At 37.4% G+C, this 22,015-nt stretch overlaps 2 protein-coding genes across 2 annotated transcripts in view; both read left to right on the top strand.

Moving 5' to 3' along the window:
* Positions 1-14,086: 14,086 nt before the first annotated feature.
* Positions 14,087-14,706, top strand: LOC107654693 (proline-rich protein 15-like). Its single transcript, XM_016441880.1, has one exon. The coding sequence runs from the start codon at positions 14,096-14,098 to the stop codon at positions 14,468-14,470; it is 375 nt and encodes a 124-aa protein (XP_016297366.1). The 5' UTR covers positions 14,087-14,095; the 3' UTR covers positions 14,471-14,706.
* Positions 14,707-16,739: 2,033 nt separating this feature from the next.
* The window catches only part of LOC107654765 (WAS/WASL-interacting protein family member 3-like), an 11,401-nt gene continuing 6,125 nt past the window's right edge, over positions 16,740-22,015 (top strand). Inside the window, 3 exon segments of the mRNA XM_016442012.1 lie at positions 16,740-17,150; positions 19,808-19,899; positions 20,636-20,768. Coding sequence (XP_016297498.1) covers positions 19,819-19,899; positions 20,636-20,768 — 214 coding nt within the window. The 5' untranslated portion in view covers positions 16,740-17,150; positions 19,808-19,818.

Raw genomic sequence — 22,015 nt, 5'->3', positions numbered from 1 at the left:
TTTAATACTTTTTGTAGAAGAATTAGGATATGGGGAGAAATATAAATGCAATTGATATTACATTTAGGCCTACCGCCTGTTTCCAAATGATCATTTCATATTGCAGCATTACATAATAAAGCGGGAAAACAACTCTGGCAATGGTTTGATTACCCAGAATTTATGATGCAGTATAAATCCAATTTAAATGATTGGGCCTAAAATATATATTAAATAAAAATGCTAAAACAAATTAATATTGATATTTCATTCAGTAATTTTATGAAATGACACTAATGGTTCAAAGATTTTCAGATGACCAACCGAAAGTTAAAGGGGTAAATGATGTTGCTAAAAAGAACAGTATTTTGTGTAATGAAATGTGTTTATGCGGTTTCAAGTAAAAAAAAAAACACATTATTTTCCACATACTGTACATTATTGTTTCTCCTCTATGCCCCGCCTTTCTGAGACGCGTCGATTTTTACAAAGCTCATCGGTCTGAAAAGCGAGGTGTGTTCTGATTGGCCAGCTATCCAGTGCGTTGTGATTGGCCGAATACCTCAAGCGTATGACGGAAATGTTACGCCCCCTTACCTGTCAAAAAGACCGTGTTATTTACAGTGAATAACCGTAAATTGACATTCCCAGAATTCCCTGCGTTACATTTAAAAAAAATGTGATGTTTTTTTGTTGAAATAACTGTTTCTTCTTAGTTTTTTCTTATCAGTTTTGTATATTAGGGTTGTGTGTTACACCTAATGTTATTAAATGAATGTTTATTGCATTATTTCAGTTTCATGTGTGTTACCACGATGGTGTTTGGTGTTTGTGTGAATGACACTGTGGACCTTCTATATATGTTATTATTTAAAATATAAATATTTTGGTTCATCATGTGACTTTCTCATCAATACCTGAATTTGGTGGTTATCAGTGTATTACAAAGGTACAGACCAGATTTAAGTACTTCAATAGGTTGGTATATAATAACATTTTATCAGTTAATGAAATTGCGGTATTTAACTGTAAATTTAAGTCAAAATCTAAAACGTTGCTACCGTATTTTTTAGGTAAAATTCCGGCAGGTAAAATTCCGGCAACCACAGCTGCCGGTTTTTTACCGTAAATTTTACAGAATTCTTTTTACAGTGGACATGTGGGGCCGTGTTAGAATGAGCCGTTTTAGTTAGGCGTGGTTGACTATTAACTTTTATAAAGAATATCTCTTTGGATTTGAGACTTTAGTCTTTGCAACTTTACAGATCTTCTTTATGCAACAAGAGCTTGTAACACTCCAAAGAGAAAGGAAACATTGAAATCGCATCATATGACCCCTTTAATGACTTGTGAATCAGAATCCGTGAGTCATTAACGGCTGATTCAGAAGTGTTTTTATTCACTAAAAAGTGCAGGCTCCTGTTGGAATCTGCCATAGCACCGTTGCACTTCATGTGTCCCGAGTTCGAGTCCTGGTTGGCGGACCTTTCCTGATCCCACCCACCCTCTCTTTCACTTCGTTTACAGTAAAATAATGTCCTATCCTAATAAAAGCCAAAAATGCCAAAAAATAAATCTTAAAAAATATCTGACTGCTATGAGTCATTCTAAGAGAATTGGACAACAATGGTTGTTATATGTTGTGTGCTGTTTTTTACTAGCATTTGCAGTAAAAAAAAAAAAAAAAATGCACATTCCAAAATGGAAATGAATGTCATGAAAATTTTTCGGTTCTTTTATATTTTCAAAATGGAACTGGTTCTGAATAAGAACCAGTGCTTGGTTTCCAACTCTACACGTGTGCAAGAAAAAGCAAATTAAAGTTCTTCCCACGGAGGTCCCACAGGGCTCGATCTTGGACTCCACTGCTTGTTTAAAAAGCAACGCCAGGAAGAAAAATAGAAAAGTATAGAAAGGGAATTTCAGACCAAATTTCTTGCTCAGGCCGTGTGCCAGGTCATGGGAAGGATTGAGGAGCGAGCTCTCTTGGGTGCGTGGGGGGTAGACTTCACTCAATTGCAAAAGCCTAGAATTTATAAGTGTGATGTATTTGCAAAGAAATAGCATGTCAAATAAAAGTTATCGTGGAATAATTCAATTTTTCATTACTTTTCTAAATCCAACAAGAACATAGTAAATAACGTCCACTCAACTAAGTGAAAGGTCCAGATGTTTCATATTTCCTTTTAGCTCAAAACATTCAACGTGGAGGAGGGCTGAAGTGAACAGTGTTGATAATTATTCTGACTGCCGATTAGATAAAAAAAAAACATAATTTACTTGGCAAAGAAATTATAGGTTAGCAATGATCTGATTGGCACATTTGGTGTTATGAGTTGTAAGCCAAAATGGCAATGTCTTGAAAGAAACAGAAAGAGAAAAATGCATGGACAAACATACTTGTATATCTTCTCTGCACGCTGAGATGGGTTTGCATGTGTGTGTTTCCAATGAGGAACCCCCACACCCGGGGGTCACTTCCTGTCTAGTCCTCATATGAATTTGTCGGCTGACACACGCTAAGCCATAATGAAGAAAACTGTTGTGTGCACACAAAATGCGCTTGTGGGAGAAAATAATATCACCACACAACTGATTTAATTCAAGTTACCCTGGAAAGAATAAAAAGCATGCGACTGAAAAGAATAAGAGTTAAATGAGTGGAGAAAGAGAAAGAAACCATGTGCCATTAGCCTCAAAAATTGCACAACCAATAGAAAGGAATGGAACGAGCATAAGAGATATGGAAAAGAGAGACCAGGAGGAGAAAATAGTAAAAAGGACCCAGGGAAAAGAGACTATTAGAAAAAAGAAAGAGACAGATGGAGAATGAAAAATGGCAGGATGTGTAATAAAGTGCCTGTTGCCAGAGATGGATGCACATGGTTTTCATGAACCAAGTCTCTGAATGAAAAATAGCAAATCAGAGTGTTTTAGCATCACAATGCCAACTGTAAAATAATCAATATGTGCACAAAGTTACACACTTGTACAAAAAACAGTAGCATTTCCATGTGTGTAAACTCAGGCAAAAATTGAGCATTCCCCTAATGTTAGCACATTGTTCCATCTTGGTTATTTCTTTTGGAAACAAACTCCTATGGTCTAGGAATGTTCTTTTCAGGTTGTTGTAACCATCTTCTAACATTCTCCAAATGTTGCAGGGAGCTTTTGTGTGACAGCCTAATAAGAACCTCTTCTTTTATAAACCATAAACTAACCTTCCCAGAACCTAAATTGTTAGCTTAGACACATCTTCTGACATCATCTTGTTTGTATCTCTGTATGTTTAATTTGCATAGTGTTGCTACAACACACAGCACAAACATATATGCATACACACTCAAACACATCTCATTCTCAGTCTCTCTCATGAGGGTACATGTCTCTTAGTAACGATCACCCTCTCTGAGAAAGCAGGGAGGTTGCCTATTGGAAACAAATGCTGCCTTATTGATGAACAACAGCTTTCCATAAAAACACATCACTCATTTAGCGTCATTTTTCACCTAAAAAACCAAAGGCAAAATGATAAACTCCCAAAACCCATCTAACAATACAATATGTATATGGGCATTTGTTGTTCTCATTCTCTTATTCATTGTGATAAATGAAAGTGTGAATTATTTTACATTCCTGTCTGTCTTCAGGATTTTTAGCTCTTGCAACTGTGTATATCTCTGTATCGGTTTTCGTGAGAACAAGAGAAAAAGGGGGAGAAAAGGAAAAGAGAGATTTGAGGGGTTGACATGAGCAACAGCTGGTTGGGTCATTAAGTTCTTTAACCTAGATCTGCTGCACAGACTTTAACTCTGTACTGCCCTTTACACAGTATAAGTCTGTGTACATCTGTGGAGTCAATGCACAAATCTTATTGGTACTGACAACCTGCTGAGAAAGTAAAACAGACAAAAATGAACTTATGTCACTAATGCCTATACTGTGAGAGTGTATGAGTGCATCTGTATCTTTTAACACCATGGCAGTTGATCCCTAAAGTGATAGTTCATTTAAAAATCAAAATCCATCCCATAATTTACTCACCCTCATGCAGCTTCACAACTGTATGACAAAAAGAATGACAAAAGAAGAATGTTTGAACTGTTTTTGACTCTACAAGGAAAGTCAGTGGGGTCCTAAAAACATGTGAATCTATTGACTTTCATTATGGACAAAAAACAATTTTTTTTTAATGATCTTAATTTGTGTTCCACAAACAAATAAACAAACAAAAAGTCATAGGCTATACGTTTGGAACGACATGAGGGTGAGTGAATTTTGATATCAGAATTTATATTAACTATCCATAATTTTTTTCTATCTAGATCCTAATGTTATAATAGACCTTAGTCAGGGTAGACACCATATTGAATTTAACGTCCATTAAAATGAGGTAAGGGATATACTTCAGTCTTTACAATGGTACACACTGTACAAAGGTCCTAAAATGTGTAATTTTTGCAACTCACTATTTTCAAAACTGTTTCTTGTCTAGTTTTTGTCTATTAATTATTCATAAAAGACATTTCGTCAGCTGAACAGTCGCACAGTACAATCCACTGAAAGCATTACTTCTATCAAAGACTATAGAATACCCAAGACGCGTCACTAGTATAGTTTTGAATGGGGAAAAATGCAACGCTCAATATGGCTTCTCTATCGCAGGAAGCCCCGCCTTCGGAATAAAATAGCCAACTGCTAATCGGTAAAGTCAGCGTATCACTGCAGCTGCTGCTAGAAGTCCCGGTTGCTATAGAAACAGTCAGTGTTCTGAGACATGTGCTTAGGACCGCGCATGCGCACTGCCTGGTCTAGCCTGAAAGTCCACATGAACTGGAAGTTGCTGCCGACTTTATTTGAGTATGGTGATGCATTTCTGGTCTCAGCCTCAGACGTCACGCCCACAGACAGCTGGCTGGACGTCTGATGCATATCGCATGCAAAATTGGAAACACTTCAGGTGATTGGTTGATTTCTACAGAATTTTTTGGAGATGTGTGTGTCGCATTCTTTAACGTTCCACCTGGAAACAAAGATGGCGTGACGCCAAACCCCCTCTTGAAAGAACAAAGCCATCATGTTTACAACTGTGACAATGAGCGCTTATTTTCAAAAGTATGTAAAATATTTAAAGTTTATGGCATAGACTCTTTAAAATACGTCCAAGAGTTTTACACAACGGTCTGTTATTGTGGGGACATTTCCACACCCCTAAACCTGACGGCACAAAACAAAACGTGATTGGTTGCTTTACCTGTCAGTCATATGGCCTCTTGGGCGGGCCTTGACCATTCGAAGCGGCCAAGGTTCCCAGACCTTCTGCCATCAGTCTGAAGGTCTGGCTACACAAGACTAACATGTTTCCAACTGAAACAGAATACTGAATAGAGTGTGGGATTTTATTTTTGTACTCCTCCTCTCATCTCTCACTCAGAGACAACTAATGGTTGGAGGTTTAACGTCTCATCCGAAGGATGGTGCTTTTTGACAGTATAGTGTCCCCATCACTATACTGGGGTGCTAGGACCCACACAGACCACAGGGTGAGCACCCCACGCTGGCCTCACTAACACCTCTTCCAGCAGCAACCTAGTTTTCCCAGGAGGTCTCCCATCTAGGTACTGACCAGGCTCAACCCTGCTTAGCTTCCGTGGGCAACCAGTCTTGGGCTACAGGGTGATATTGCTGCCGGGAGATGAGAGGGTCTGTATTGTTTATTATTGGAGAAAGCATAATGGCTAACTTGGATCACGTGTGCCTTAATAACCAATCACATTACAGCCTTGACGTCACTGAATTTCAGTCAGAGTTGTACGACACTCAGTCGCCATTTACGCATACCATAGGAATGAATGAGAAGTGCCGTAAACTGAATCCCACCTGTCGCAAAAAGTCAGTGACTTCTCTTATAAAACGGCTTTTTTTTTTGTGGTATACTCTAAAAATAGTTCAATCCAAAAGTGTTGTTTAGTGTAAAACATGTTGAAGATTAGCAGATAAGCTGTTGATTCATTAAATGATGAGCCGTTTCCTCTAAAAAGCTGCTTATTCAACATAGTGAAGCCTCTCCTCCATTGACATCCTTTAAAAAAAAATGGCCTCTGGTCTTCTTTCCCATGTACTGACAAACCGGTACGCTTTTTTGGCTAAAGGTTGCAGACTTGCCTTCTAGTGGCTTTGGAAGGAACACCATTCCAGAGCAGAAGCAAATTATCAGATTTTGATTAAAGATTACCAAGACAAACGATTTTTTTCAGTGGATTAACTTGCATGGATTAATTGTTCACCTTAAGACTAACAATGTTCGCTAACAAAATAAATATTGTAAATTTTGATTTCATGCGGACTTGAAAAATAAGCTTTTAACACTGAGCAAAAGAAACAATATTTATGATACAGTTGTTGTCAGACTTCATTGGTGATTTCAAATATGAAATTTAATTGTAAGCTCAATGAGCAGTTTCGGAGAATTTGATGTTTCCCCATTCGAAGAGATAGGAGCTGCACTTGCATGCCCGAGAGGCGTTTCAAAGGTGGCCGCCAAGTGAAATGACTTGCTTCTATCCCTCACAGCCTCGTTTTCATTCCTGTCAACAATTAAACATGGCGCTACCCTAACATCTATTTACCTAAGGCTGGAACTACACAACTTTTTCCCAGAGTCTTGCCGCGATTTTAAGTGGTCTCAGTAGCTGTGTACCGTGGCTGCTAAAACACACACTTCTGTCTCATGTCACAGTGGCTGGTGAACAGTGAAACAACAGTAACCATAACAGCACCTACTGGTCACAGTCATTTAATATTAGGTTTCATGATAGCATTAAACACTTTACCGCTGTTTTGTTTTATGCAAATACCGTAGGCCTAACGTTTGTAAGGCGTGGAAGAAACAAACCATCAACCTTGTAATGGTCAGCCACAGATGGTTTGGAGAGAAGTATCAGTTGTTCTCCTGAGTGTTACCAGCGAAAAGGGTTACATCTGGAAAAAATTTAAACCTTTACACCAAGAGAGATATGGGGGGGGAGAAAGAAACTGAGTGTGTGTGAGAGAGAGAGGAATGTAGGCAGCTCTTGTGAGTTTGATGTTCCACATCATTGCGCTGTACCAAATTATTTCCTTCATCTCTTTACTCTTTCTAGATAACACACATACGCACGCAAGACTATCTAAAACAAATCTGAGGTTTAAAATAATGCTGATAAGAATCAAAAAGTTTCAAGATGTTGCCGTTCCTTTGGCCTGTGCATGAGTAAATGCGGTTGTTTTGTAGTATTGTACACATTTAGAGTGACTGCACTTTGACAAAGCAACATTATAATAATCTTTGAGGTTTTGTAAGAATAAAAAATGTTAATAAACAGCTGCCGATTATGTTTTTGCCTTATGTGGTGCTTACAAACTCAACTGTTATTCATTTGAAAAAGAGCAGCTGTGTTTTGTTGTGAAAGCAGCTATTTAAATGACAACGGTCTTACGATAGAAATGACAGGACAATGTAAAAAGTATGCAGATCTCCTTCCTATATACAGAGGGGTGAAATGCTTTTGCATTTCCTCCTATTTTATCTTTTTTTTCATTACAAGTGATATGATCAGCATTTAAATTTTGAGCCAAATGTTAAGTTTAAGTGATGATTCATTTCAGAATGTACTTTAATAACAACAGCACTCAGGCTGCATGTACTCCACAAATCTGTTCAAAATCCAATGACCATGTTCTCCACCAAGATTTAAGAATATCCAAAGAGCTTCTTGTGCTTCATTGTGCGCACAAACATCTGATAATCTGTACAAAGGGTTCACATGATGAGTTTCACAAATCTGCTTATTTGATTCATGACAGAATTTAAAATATTTCATGTTCATTTTATGTCCTTACATTTTTTTGTAAAAAAAAAAAAAAAAAACATATTAGATTTGTAACATTTTGGATCCAACTCTCATACATTTTTAGACACAAGGTATAAATAACAACTGCACACTAGCGCATGAACATGCAAAAATACAGATGACTCATGCACACACACACACACACACACACACACACACACACACACACACACACACACAAACATTAACAGAGTAAGCACATTGTACAGTGAGTTAAATTGGTGTTTCTGAATGAGAAGGCCCACTCTACCAGTCCGACAGGCTGTTTTTCTGTGTCCTCTCTTACTCTCTCATGCTCAAAGAGAAAGAGAGAAAAGGCAGAGAGAGGGAGTGGCCACATAGAAAGAGAGAGATGACATACTAACCATATTTCAGCCAAGATCTTTTTGTTTTGATGTCCATTTGAAATAAAACACCTAGAAGCAAACATTGAGTGATGCACCTGTAAGCAATGCATTATGCAGGCCAGTACATCTGCAGGACAGCGCTACATGGTGCATCCCTTACCAAATAGAAGTATACTTCAAGTTTATTTTATTAAGTATACTAATAGCACACTTTAATAAACTTATTTTTCGTAAGGGATGTTTGAAAAGTATATACTAAGAAATAAACACACACACACACTTGCACTCCTTTGTATACTTTCTGTACATTTTATTGCATTTATATACAAAATATCAAAGCAGCATTTGCAAACAAATGATCGTAGATTTTTTTTTAGGACTAACTTCTTTCTGAGGTATTTTTTGTAAATATTATTTTTAACTGACTGGCATTGAGGTAATTTTTCATGGATGTATGATGTCACTTTATCTCAAATACATTATGTTCCACAAAGTTTGACAACCAGAAAGTGTCCAACACGTCTTGTCTTCATTTTGAAGAAAATATCTATTGCTTCATATTTTGAAACCTAGACGGACAGACAAAGAGAAAGAAAGAAAGAAAGAAAGCAATATAGATAGATAGATAGATAGATAGATAGATAGATAGATAGATAGGAAGGTTTTGGATCGATAAATCGAACTATAGATGGATACAGAGAGTGAATTGTTTTAGTGAAATCATTCAGTGGGTTTGTTTGTATTTCGGCTCTAGGTTACCTCAATACTGAAAGACTGGTATGTCGCTCTCACTCTCAAGTAAATGTTTTACCCCTAATCAAATACCAGTAATGTGTGCACAGTTTATGTGTGTGTTCATTAGATAAATTAATATTGCGAAGAAAAAAAAACATGCATGTAGGCTTATGTATATAATTCACCAATATTTGGCAATACAAAACACTCACTGTAAGGGCATATATATATATATATATATATACACAGTTTTGCTTGAAACAGTGTTGTGGAGTTACAAGTTACATGTAACAGAATTATGTAATTTAATTACAAAATAAATATGTATATATGTAAAAAAAATATATATATAACTATAATGTTACAGTTAATGAGAAAAATTGTGTAATTAAATTACAGTTATTAAAATGTTAACTATTACGAAGGGGGTTACATCTGAATATTGTCACACACAGAGAGATTTTATTGATTTCTTTCCAAAATTGCACTGACTGCTATAAAATATGATACACCAATGTTTCAGGAGTTTAGGACACAGACTAGGACGTTTATTTGATAACTGTTTTATTTCCTATTTGGGTTTATGTATGCTTTATTTTTTTAATTAACTGTTTTTTTCCAAGGCACTGTTAGATGCCAGTGTTTCCTGTCATAGCTAAGATTTGATTTCAAAAACAGTATCATAGCTATCAAAGTATATCTTATGATTTTAAATCTGTATTTAACCTCAAAACGATCTCAATGTAAAAAGAGGTGCTAAAGTCTGATTTTGTGGTGACTATGCTTTAAATAAATTATTATAATCTTAATTCAAGTGATGAAGGATTTTAAAAGTTTGACAGTAATCAGTGTTGAGTACTACTGTAAAGTTACCCGTCTGCTTTAAATGTTTGAAAACGATTAACAGTTTAGAAAAATGTAAAAGTAATTCAGAAACTTACATTTAGAAAAGTAATCAAAAAGTAATCAAATGTAATCAGTTACATTACTTTGATAAAGTAATTGAAATAGTTCCACTACTTATTACATTTTAAATAGGGTAATTTATAATCTGTAACCTATTTCATTTTCAAAGTAACCTTCCCAACACTTGCTGGAAACACGTAGTTTTGCACAACTCCTTATTTACCTGGTGTGCAGTGCATATTAATTTAATGTAATGTGGATAGTATGTGCAGTATGTGTAGTCCCCGAAGTACGCAGCAGGGCTAGTAACATAGACATTTCATGAACTCTTCCTATACAGCCTCTCTTCAACCTATTGTTGAATGTTACTGCAGAAACCACATTCCTGGATATTTCCTCTTTTCTCATTCTCACTCTCATTCTTTCTCTTTGTTTCACATATGCACTCAAGAATTGAGAAACTCTTATGAGTGACATTCCTCACTGTACACGGTACTATCTCACAGGGAGCAGAGACTATTTCAGATGGCATTCCTGTCCTTAACTTCCTGTGGAGTTTGCTGGTGCATAGAAACTCACAAGAGTGACATTCCTGACCATTCCCCCTCTGACCCATCCAGTCTTCCTCTGAAACCAGGAGATTTCCATCTGTCTTTCAGATGACCCTGCAGGCCACCCAGCAAAGAGCCTCTGCTCAGTCTTTTCAAACACAATATATAAGTAAATCAGCATTCTAATGGAAATGTTCAGATTAATGTGATTAAAAGAGCAAAATGTAATATTAAAGGGGTCATATGATGCTTTTTTAAAGATCATTATTTTGTGTATTTGGTGTAACAGAATATGTTGACATGCTTTATCTTAAAGATTCCTAAATGCATCTACTTCTGGAAGGCCAAATAAAGTGCTTTTGCTTTCACCTATAAACACACAGCGTCTCCCTGACATGGCTGCTTCAACACTAACTGCGGTTACTGAAATCACGCCTTCTTTCTTTGCGTGAACATTTGGGCGGCATTATGCTAATATTTGCACATAGTGACATAGGTATGTGGGGGCGTGTTAGAACGAGCCGTTTTAGGGGGGTGTGGCAGAGTCTTAACTTTGATAAAGAATATCTCTTTGGTTTTGAGACTTTAGTCTTTGCAACTTCAGGGATCTTATCTATGCACAATCAGCTTGTAACACTCCAAAGAGAAAGGAAAACTTGAAATCGCATCATATGACCCCTTTAAAAGATTGTTGCAATTATATCATGCTAGCTTTATAATTTTATTTTTGTCTTTAAGTGCTACACTTATAGCCCCGGTTTCACAGACAGAGCTTAGCTTAGCAAAGCCAGGACTAGGTGTTAGTTAAATTAGGATATTTAAGAAGCTTTTATAAAAATGCCTTAGAAATGAACATTACTGGTGTGCATCTTGAGACACTGACATAATTAATGTCAGTGCAAGTTATTTTCAGTTGAGATTGCTAAAACATGCATTTTAGTCTGGGACTCGCCTTAAGCCTCGTTTGTGAAACTGGGGGACTATGAGTTTGTCGTAATTGTTACATATAATTTACCATCTTTAGATATATCTATTCAAATGTATATATGTATATAAGCCTTGAAAGTTTTCTATACACATCCAGTTGCAGTTGCAACAGGTAAACAAGCAGATTTCCAGTTGCAAATCTACAATTTCAGCAATAATACTGCAATTTGATATTCAATTTTATTCTATCTTAAAGCTTCTATATTAATCTATATATTAAAGCAGCGATTACTGTAAATTATATATAAAAATGTCACTGTGGAAATATACTACTTGTATGCTCAAACATAGGTTTATCTTTCAGAAACAAATGTGATTTATATTTAATGTGTAACTGCGATTGTCTTTGTGAAAGAAAGAGGAAGATCCAAACTGAAAGAGACTGAAAGAGATGCTTCAAACTAATTAAACAATCGTGTAAATCTTGATGGTTCACAGTATACCAGCATGTGTGTAGTGAAAGTACTGGAACATTGTTGGCCAATAGTACAGTAGAAACTGGCATCAGTCCACATTTCGTTTATCACTAAACTCTTACTTCAGGACAAGCTGGGAGTGACAAAATGTTGCAAGACCTCAAGGGATTCCCTCCAACAATGTCAGTACCCTGAGACTGCCTAGAAATGTAATCTATACTGATCAAAGTGATATGCATAACACAGAGGGCTTGGAATGTTCAGCTCTTTGTCTAAATATCCTTTCTAACGCAGTCGACCAAAGTGAAATATAACTTCATACCACAGTTGTCACTGTATTCACTGTAAAAGTGGAGTCAAACATAACACAAGTCACTGTTCTGGTCATAGCCTACACACTGCATTCTATATTCATGTGGGGCTTTAAGAATGACAGTCTAGAATAATGTTTCCATTGTCATTTCTGCAACATTTAAGACCGGGCATGTGGCATCACTGCACTGTTTGGTGAAGTGGGAACACTACTCTTCTGTGTGAAGCTGACTTTGTCCAATATGAAATTGTTTTAGCTACAGCCTCGATTAATTTCGACGTTCGGTCTATCAATAGACATTGACATAGTAGTGGAGGGTTGGGCTCGTTTGTTTAGATCACACAAGAATGCTCCCCACCTTGAAAAGAGAAAAAAGGTTCACCGAAGATAAAGCGACTCGATGTTCGTTCCCAGGGCAACCGCAAGCCCAACCTACCGCCATAGTAGAATTACCTGAATTCTCCTCACGTGACCGATCCCCAGGCCTTCCGACCAATCAGAAGACAGGACAGGTGCGCTCATGGTAGTTTCGGAGGTGGAATCTCAGGTACTCTTGTAAACTGCGACGACACTATAAAGTCTTTCACGTAAATTCAAATTGTGCGTGGCATATTCAGATTCTCCTCCAGGTGATGTTGGGCAAAGGATGAAGTTACGTTTTCTCACAGACTAGGATTTCTATTCAGTCGAGTTATGCGCAAAACTGCGCATTGTAGTCTTCGGATACGCGGGATTGAAAGATGATTTTCACGCACCGTGATTTCTTCTGAGGATTCAGCGGCTCTGTTGTCTCAGCACACCTCTCATTTAGAGGAACCTCGGGCTGCGTTTATCTCGTTCTCATAATTTTTGTGCAGGTGAGTCGCTCAGGCTGATGATCAGGTTCGTTGTTGTGGCATGAATCATCACCTGTAAAAGACTCTCTGGAGCTTATGGCGCTGTAAACCTGTTCTGCACCACAGGACAATATCCTAGGTTGTTTGTCTTGTATGACGTGAAGCTCATTTGTTTTGTACGAATGAAGTTATTCGCAAAAAGGCCTAGGTTTAAAATGGCATTCATACAGAATATGACTTTAATACACATATTAGCCAATATGATAAACGCTCTTACAATTTCTTAATTAAAAGTCAATTTGATATTTTGTATGAGTGTAGAAAAATGTCAGGTGGTGTAACTGAGATTTAAAAACAACAGCAACAACAAAAATGATCAAACATAGTTTTGAATAATATTTTATAATGATTTATTATTATTAGGGTATTTCCTTTAAAAATATGTAAAGCAATTTTGATATCAATGGTGTAATCAATATGCATGAAGCCATTTTGTTGTCATGTGACAAAATCATAAAACAGGGAGGACCCTTTTAGACCACTAGCCTATAAGGTAAAATATTAGCTAAACGAGAAAGAAAATCTGAAAGTTTTTTTTTTTTTTTTTTTTCAGAAAAGTAAAATATATGTAACTCTCATGGCATGGCCTAGCATTAAATCTGCGATTTGGAATGGTATATAGGCTACATTTATAATGTATGAAACCAACACGAATACAAAGTTTAGGCTACATTTCTAAATACTTGACACGTGTTTTAAACCAGATTTTTAAAAGAGTTCTCCATCTTGGATCTTACTTGTCATTGATCCCTATAAGCAAATCCATTTTTATAACATTAATGTAGCCTATCTAGTGAAGGGTGGAGATATAGCCTATTTCATAAAGTAGCCTATATTAAACCTAATCTATTACAGATCTATCTCAGATTACACTGTGTTATTGTTATTCTTGAATAGACATGTTGTGTCAATTGTTGTTTTTACGTCATAGCGTCATAATTAAGCGGGGGTTTATAGATTACAATTAGCCTAAGTGGTAGGTAGCTACACCTAAAAATAGATACAACATAGTTATTCCAGTTTTAATGTTGAAGTAGTAACTTGATCGTATTTATTTCTGTTTAGTTTTAACAATGACTGAGAAAACAGCCCCCTGGTGGAGGTCTTTCGTAGGCAAGAGGAGAAAGGCAGCCAGAGAATCGGCGGCCACACTGGAACAGGACCTCCGTAATCAGGCTTCAGCAGGGTCCACACAGCATCCCTCCGCTGAGCCGGACCAAAGGCTCACTTCACCGACACGCCCAGCGAAAGAAGAGGGCAACTGCTTACCGAGCGACGAAACATATGACGACTCCGCTGTTCAGCCAACATTCAACGAGAGCTCCAATCGCCGCAATCTCACCGTGTCCCGCTCCGGACGCTTCAAAGAGAAACGGAAGACGCGCGTCAGTCTTCCACAGAACCACGGAGACGATGGGAAATCAGCCGACGTCCAGTCAACCCGCTGATTGCCACTGCGGTTTGGTAGAGCACTAAATACGGCACTACCTCCCTTCTGACACTGCTGAACTCAATTTGACTCATGAATGCACTTATATGAAGTTATGAGGATAGCCTTTTGGAGTAAGTTATCCATATTACAGAAGCTTTATTTTCCAAATGCTGGAAATAATGACATTTCCCTGCTGAAAAAACTGTTTCTTAGTCAGGCTAGTCTTTACAAGTTTTAAAGGGGTTTTGGGCACTTTACAATAGCTGGAAGACCAGCTGGCTGACCAGCTGGGCCAGTCTGGATTACTAACTAGACCAGCCTTAATCAGCTAAGACCAGCAAACCATAAGATGTTTTTTTTTTTTTTTTGCCGACAGGGTTATTGGACATTCAGCAGAATAATTTTTGTGAAGGATACAACTTAATTTTTTTTTTTTTTAGAGATTTGTCATACATAATTTGCACTGTTTTGTGGTGTTATTGCAATATTTTACGAAGGACTGTGCATTAGAAGGATTTAGCAGCATATACTTTTAATGGTAATCAGTGTGCTGCAAGCACAGCCTTATCATTACTTGTTTTTAATGCTTGTGCATGCATGCCACATATTTTTAAAGGGGTTAGGGTGGTGGTCCTATCCGTCCAGAATCAGATTATTACTGTATATGCCATGATAGTCATGCATTCGACATGTCAGAAATCAAAGCCATGCATTTTCTTGTGTAGTTTGTTTTATTGAATCCAGGACACCTTGATAGTAGTGATTCATTCTCCCACTGCAAAACAGTAGTGCTGTATTTTCATTAGACAAACCAAAGATTCTATTCTTATAATGTTTAGTTAACAGAGTCAAGAGAAGCAATATAACTAAACTATAAGCTGTTAGTTTAGCAAACAGTGTTTACAGTAGTTATATGAGTATATTATTGAAGACATGAGTTGAACTTGGTTACTATTCAGTCATCCTAAATTAGAATGGAACCTGATAATTCGGTTAAAAAAACTGTGATCAAACTATAAGATTGAATCTGTTATGAGTAAAGCTGGTTGTTAGAGAAATAGGCCTCTGTAGCTTCAGATTCTTTGAGTAGGCAAGTGATGCAGAGACAGATTTGAGATTTGTGTCTATAATGAAGATTTAGACAAGGTTTCAGTGCAATCAGGAAAAAAATTGGAATATACTGTACTCTCGTGCATTAGTTTGCTAAATTTAGCTTGGGAAAGAAGTGTTACTACATCCGATTTTAAATAAACAGATGATTTTCCATCTAAAGCATCCATTTGTGCATTTGCTGAGTTGTTGTTGCCCCTGAATGTGCTTACGTGTATGTGTTTGTTATGGGTGGGGTAAACAGAGAGCAATAGGTCATTATTAGAGTTACAGTATTTAAAACTCCATCAGTGTGTGCTAATGCTCGTCACCTCACCTGAGGCTGTCATCTTTAACCTCATCAACCCTGTATCACAACATTCCTTACTCTTAGAAGACTCAGAAGTTTCTCAGAGAGCCAGAATGACTGCGCTGTCTTTCCCTAATAGTGTGGAAAATATTAGATCATTTGCATGGACTTACAAACCAGAGATTATACAATCAAGGCTTGTAGAGTCATGACTGCACTGTTCACATTGAATCAAATGCATTTTATCATTGTTGTTGTTTGACACAATTGATAGTTTTTAGCAGTAGCTGATTTTATTTTCACTCAATTAAATATTCAGATACTATCTTGACCCCATTTCTGATTAAATCTGGTTTGGAGGTCATCTTTAATTAGCCATGCCTCTCTACTCTGCACACACACAAACGAAGCGTTATCAAAAACTACCGCTAGAGAGCGATCTGGTCGCGTGCAGCAAAGAGTACAGCCACCTGAAGCACAAAAAACTAGATATGATGTTAAACAATTAATAAAAGCCTTAGCGTTTAGTTTTATTTTAATTACAGACATTTTACATACTTTCTACATGCATTTTAATAAACACTCTCGGGTGTGTGAATAATATAAAATATGAAATAGCCAGGCTCATTCATGGTCAGGACAGACTCCCACCGCGCGCCGCCTGAGATGGTCCTCACTGCAGAACACAAGATCCAGGGGGCGAGGTTGGATCCAGATCCAACTACTCCCACCTTACATATACCTAAACCTACCCGTCTCCACCCCCTGATCCCTAAACCCACCCATCTCCACCCCTAAACCTATCAATCTCCACCCCCTAGATGTTGATCCAACCCCGCCCCCTGGATCTTTGTTCTGCAATGAGGTGTTACTGCGCCGCCTGCTGTGCTGTCGCTTCATTCTAGACGCAACAGACGGACCACAGGGTGCGCGTACTGTAGTCCGGTTCAGTTCACGCATAAATTCCAAAGAAGCACAGCATTTGGACAGTGTGTCACCATTTCTAGTGGATTGTTTTTTACCAAGTGGAGAGGACATATTTCTACAGCTTTCTTTTCAAGTGTTTTTAAATGACATTTTTATGTGTCACATACTTCACGGAAAATTAGACGCGAATAGTCATCGTGAAACCCTCAGCGTCTTCCTAATTATAACACGAGCTCGCGGTCAGTAACTGTATCTCGTGGGTCAAAGGCGCGCGCCATGCAGACCCAGCCTCGCGCCCCGACTGGCCTCTGACAACTTCCCTGCGTCCCCCGGAGGAGAAGAAAAACGCACGAAAATTCATCTTTCCAAGGTAAGGTAGCCTTTGAAAACTACATTACAGTAAACAAGGCTTTTATAATACCATTGAACCACTACCGTTATGTTTAACATATGTCACTGGTTTGTGTTCTCAGCTGGACTCCGTTGGTGAGTGGCATATTATTGACTCACAACAGCACTGACAGTAACCAGACTTAAATGTGAACAGTCTGGTCATATTTCACAACTTTTCGAATGACACAGTTTAGTATCTGAATTTTTAATGGTTGGAGTGTTGTACGTTGAACTTTAAAGGGACAGTTCACCCAATAGGCTAATGACAATTCTGTCGTCGTTTACTCACGCTTGTGTCGGTCCAAACCTGATACATGACTTTCTTTCTTGCGTGGAACATAAAAGAAGATATTTGAACAGCAGCCGAACAGTTTTGTTGACCAATGATGTTCAGTTGTACATAAAAATATTTTCTCAAAACCTTTTCTCAAAATATCTTCTTTTATGGTCCACAGAAGGAAGAAATTCATACAGGTTTGTAAAGAAACGAGGGTGAATAAGTGATGACAGAATTTAAATTTTTGGGTCATCTATCCCTTTAAGTATACAAACCTATTTATTTTCATATGAATTATTCATTTAAATAATAATTTAATAATTTTAACTCTCTCACACTGCACTTAACATAGCAGGTTATTAAATCTAATGTTATAAAATTCACGTGAAATGAATGGAATATATATATATATATATATATATATATATATATAAAGATATATTCTTTAAACAGAATACAAATCATTCATACGTGTTATGATTATCATCAGCCAGATATTATACAGCATGTCTCTACAGGTGGATAAAAATGTTTACACATGGGTGGACCAGCACAACATTGTGTGTCAACATCTCCATGGGAAAGCTGTTAATGGGACTCTAGGGAAAAACAGAGAGTTGTTAAGAGCTATGCAGCTGGATGAAATATAACCCACAAGATCTTGGACAGTCATATCATGAAAGAGGCCAAAGGATGAATAGTTGAATTCTTAATGTCACTCTTGAACAATGTTGGGATTTTATTTATTTAATCATCTACAAATGTAAATTTCCTAATGCTTGAACTTGTCCGTTTGTCCTTTTCCTCCATGGAGCAATAACACAATGTTTCTCTATTTGGCAAGAATAAACATTCCTAATAATTAACATATTAACTAAATTCCTTCTACATTTCTCAGCTGTATTTAGCGGGTTTCTCTTCCTCACACAATAGCTCTGATTGGCTGCTGTGCTGGGCTTGCCAGAAGTTGAGCAGCTCTACTTCTCAAACAACAGACTCCATTGTTATCTCCAGAGCCCTCCGGCTCTTGATAAGGTTGCCACTTTACTCTGATCTGAGATCATTTGTATGCCTGTTCCTTTTAAAAGTCAAGTTCAGGGGTTTGTATGTTAGAGATGACCCTAGTTCAGAGTTAAATGCAGTTTCTTCAAAAGATGATCTTTGGAACCTCTCACTGGCCATTGTGGAAGCAGGAGATTGGTTTTCCTAAAACAGAAGGGAGGGTTCCTGTTGGGTGCATCTTGTGATGGACAAGCTTCCTGCCAAGAGGAACATGTACTGTAGACTTGTGGAGAGAGAGAGGGGTGTGGGGAGATCGCTTTGTCATGTTGAAACCACAGTGAAGTGCTGAAAAGTTCTTGGTGTTCTTTAACACTTTTGTTTAGCTGGAGCTCAAAATGTAAGTCAGCATTTACAAAATACATTTACAACTAGTTTTTTAGTTTTTGTATGTTATAAATAAAACCTGAATTTAGAAATGTAAATCAAGTCTATCTAAACATTATGAGTGGGCTTATTAATTTAATTTAATATAATTTAATTTTATATTTATTAATGCAAATACCTATAATTAAACTATTAATTTAGTTTAATTATATTATACATTTTAAATATCTCTTATCTTTATTAATATCTCTTATCTCTTAAATTTGTTTAATTATAATAATTTAAATATCTGCCTGAGAGGTCAAATAGAGAGGTCAAATAGTACAATACAGAGGGGCAAGTGTCCCACTGTCTGTGTTTTAAAGGGGTCATATGATGCGATTTCAATTTTTCCATTCTCTTTGAAGTGTTACAAGCTCTTGGTGCATAAAGAAGATCTGTAAAGTTGCAAAGACTAAAGTCTCAAATCCAAAGAGATATTCTTTATAAAAGTTAAGAGTCAACCACGACTACCTAAAACGGCTCGTTCTAACACGCCCCCACATATCTACGTCACGATGTGGGAAGATTTTCATAACACCGCCCAAATGTTCATGCAAAGAAAGAATGCGTAACTTTTTATTCTCGCTGTAGTATTGCTGCCGCCATGTCGTGAAGACGCTGTGTTTCGTTGTGAAAGTGAAACTACTTTGTTTGGCCTTCCAAAAGAGGACGATATCCGCTTCGTCATGCCTAGAGCTGATCCGTGCTGGTCGCTGAGGAAATACATCAACTTCGTGCTGTGGATCGCCGGATCGGCTTTCACCGTGGACGAAGCGGAGTCCAGCCCGGGGTCGTCACATGTGGTTGCCGCAAGCCCTCCGGCCGCTCCTTTGTCGAATCATAAACACATTTCATTACACCAAATACACCAAATAATGTTCTTTTTAGCAACATCATATGACCCCTTTAATATGTGACTGTTTTTTCAGGTTCCTGAGCAATGCCTGTCCCTCCTCCTCCACCTCCCCCAGCTCCACCACCCCCACCTCCACCTCCTGCAGCTCATGCACCTCCTGCACAAGTGAGATCCATGCACACACACATTCACAGATAGCTATTATTGTAATATAGTTCATCAGAATGTGTGTATAATGGCTCTTTTTCCATATGTCTGTTGCTTTCTCTCTCTGTCTATTTCTCTTTGTTTCCGTCACGCAGTTCCTCCTGGCAACCACCTGGCTAGATGTGCATTATTAATTAGAGATAAAATTACACTCAGGGGCATATACAGCACAGGTGTCACATGTTCAGATTTGGCTTTCTGTTTGAATGCATGTGCACACAAATGACATCTTTGAACACATTTAAAACCAGCATTAAAGGGATAGTTTACCCTGTAATGAACATTATGAATCATTTACTCACCATTTTAAACCTGTATGACTTTTTTTGTCTTCTTTAAAACATAAAACAAAGTATTTAAAATATGTCCATACCATAAAATTGTTGTCTTGGACTCGATGACTTTCATTATATGGACAAAAACAGTTGAAACATTCTTCAAGATAACTTTTCAACTCTTTATGAATCTTGTAGTTTTCTAAATCACACGTTATGCCAGACTTTAGACTTAATGAAGTAATTTTATAATTCAGTACCTAATTAGATTAGACCATTTTTTTGTCCAGTTTGGGTTTTGTTTTGGTATATCATAGATACTGCAATAAAAACCATACCAGAGAAAACTAATGGCACAGTGAAACTCATTAGAACTGCATAAAATTAAGAAAGTTGCAATTTTTCACTCTTTATTTTAGTCACGGACAGACCCTTCTAAAATACAGCGTTCTGAGGGTGGAGGTCGCAGTGCGCTCCTGTCTGACATTCAGAAGGGGACGAGGCTGAAAAAGGTCACACAGGTCAATGACCGAAGCACACCATTCCTTGACAGTAAGTCAAAATCAAATTTATTCACATAAACTCAATTCTTTAACACTGGTCAGGTGAAATGAGTCACCTGGCAACAATCCATCTGTTTGCAAGCATGGGAAATATGAATAATAAAATGATACTATTTCAGGTTCTATTCCTGATTATCTGATTTAGCAGTCCAAAATTCATTTCTGCTGTATGATGGCAACACCGGAATATTGTTTATTAATGTAACCAGAGCTACCAGCATTGCATTTTCAACGATTGTTTATTGAAAATGAGTGTTGTGTCAGCATGAGAGCCTGTATTAAATTACTCTCTCGTGAAAATGAAACTGAAGGAGTTTGAGAAACAGTACAAAAGAATAACTATGAGGAGAAAACCAGGCATCAGAAAAAGTCTGAATGGCTGATAGGTTTTAAGGACTTATCAGTGGCAGAGCTATATTTAAACTCGAGGTCCATAGCCATTGGGTTCTCATACTTCAAAGCACTCATGTGCACACAAAGACACATAGGCTTTCTATCTGTATATGGAAATGCACTGCGGCAGATAAAGGGCCAAGACCTCAGGAAGTGCTGGAGTGAGGATCACACAGAAAGTGGGGGTGACAATGCTTCTCATCTTGCTCTTTATTACAAAGGACAGCAGTATTCTCTGTGCTCAGGACATGCCATGTTCATTAAAAAGTCATTGGGCCTCATTTATCAATCTAACGTAGAAACAAGCACAGATCCGTGCGCACAAATCAACTTACGACAGAGTTCACGTGTGATTCATGAAACATTCGTATGCCGCCAATCTCATCGTACGAATGATCGCATGTTGATAAATGTGGCGGCAGAAAACAATCGTCATTTGCATATCACGCCCCTAAAAACACAGGAACAATAATGAAAAATATGTATTTATAAAATTATATATTCAACTATAAAATAAATCTAATTAGGCTATGTCATTCATTATAAACAGCATACAAATATAAAGCAAAACTGAAACAGCATTGGGCTCACGAGCCTGTCTCATACCACAAGAATCCAAATGTTTTCATTTTTGCCATATTTGTAACATTTGTTTGCATAACTATTATTTATTATGTAGCCTAAACATGGCTTTATACTTCACTCATGTTCTAATATCCGTGTAAAATCCTTCACATGCGCAAAAAATGTTTGTTTGGGCACTGCATGCTGATTTTACAGCGGACCTTTTAAAATAAACAGTGTAACTTTTATGTTTGGTTGACTGCATTTTAGTTTGATGGT

Source organism: Sinocyclocheilus anshuiensis, unplaced genomic scaffold (genome assembly GCF_001515605.1).
Source record: "Sinocyclocheilus anshuiensis isolate Anshui unplaced genomic scaffold, SAMN03320099.WGS_v1.1 scaffold195, whole genome shotgun sequence".
Taxonomy (NCBI): domain Eukaryota; kingdom Metazoa; phylum Chordata; class Actinopteri; order Cypriniformes; family Cyprinidae; genus Sinocyclocheilus; species Sinocyclocheilus anshuiensis.
Note: the sequence above shows the minus strand (reverse complement) of the source record. Positions and strands in the feature narration are given on the sequence as shown.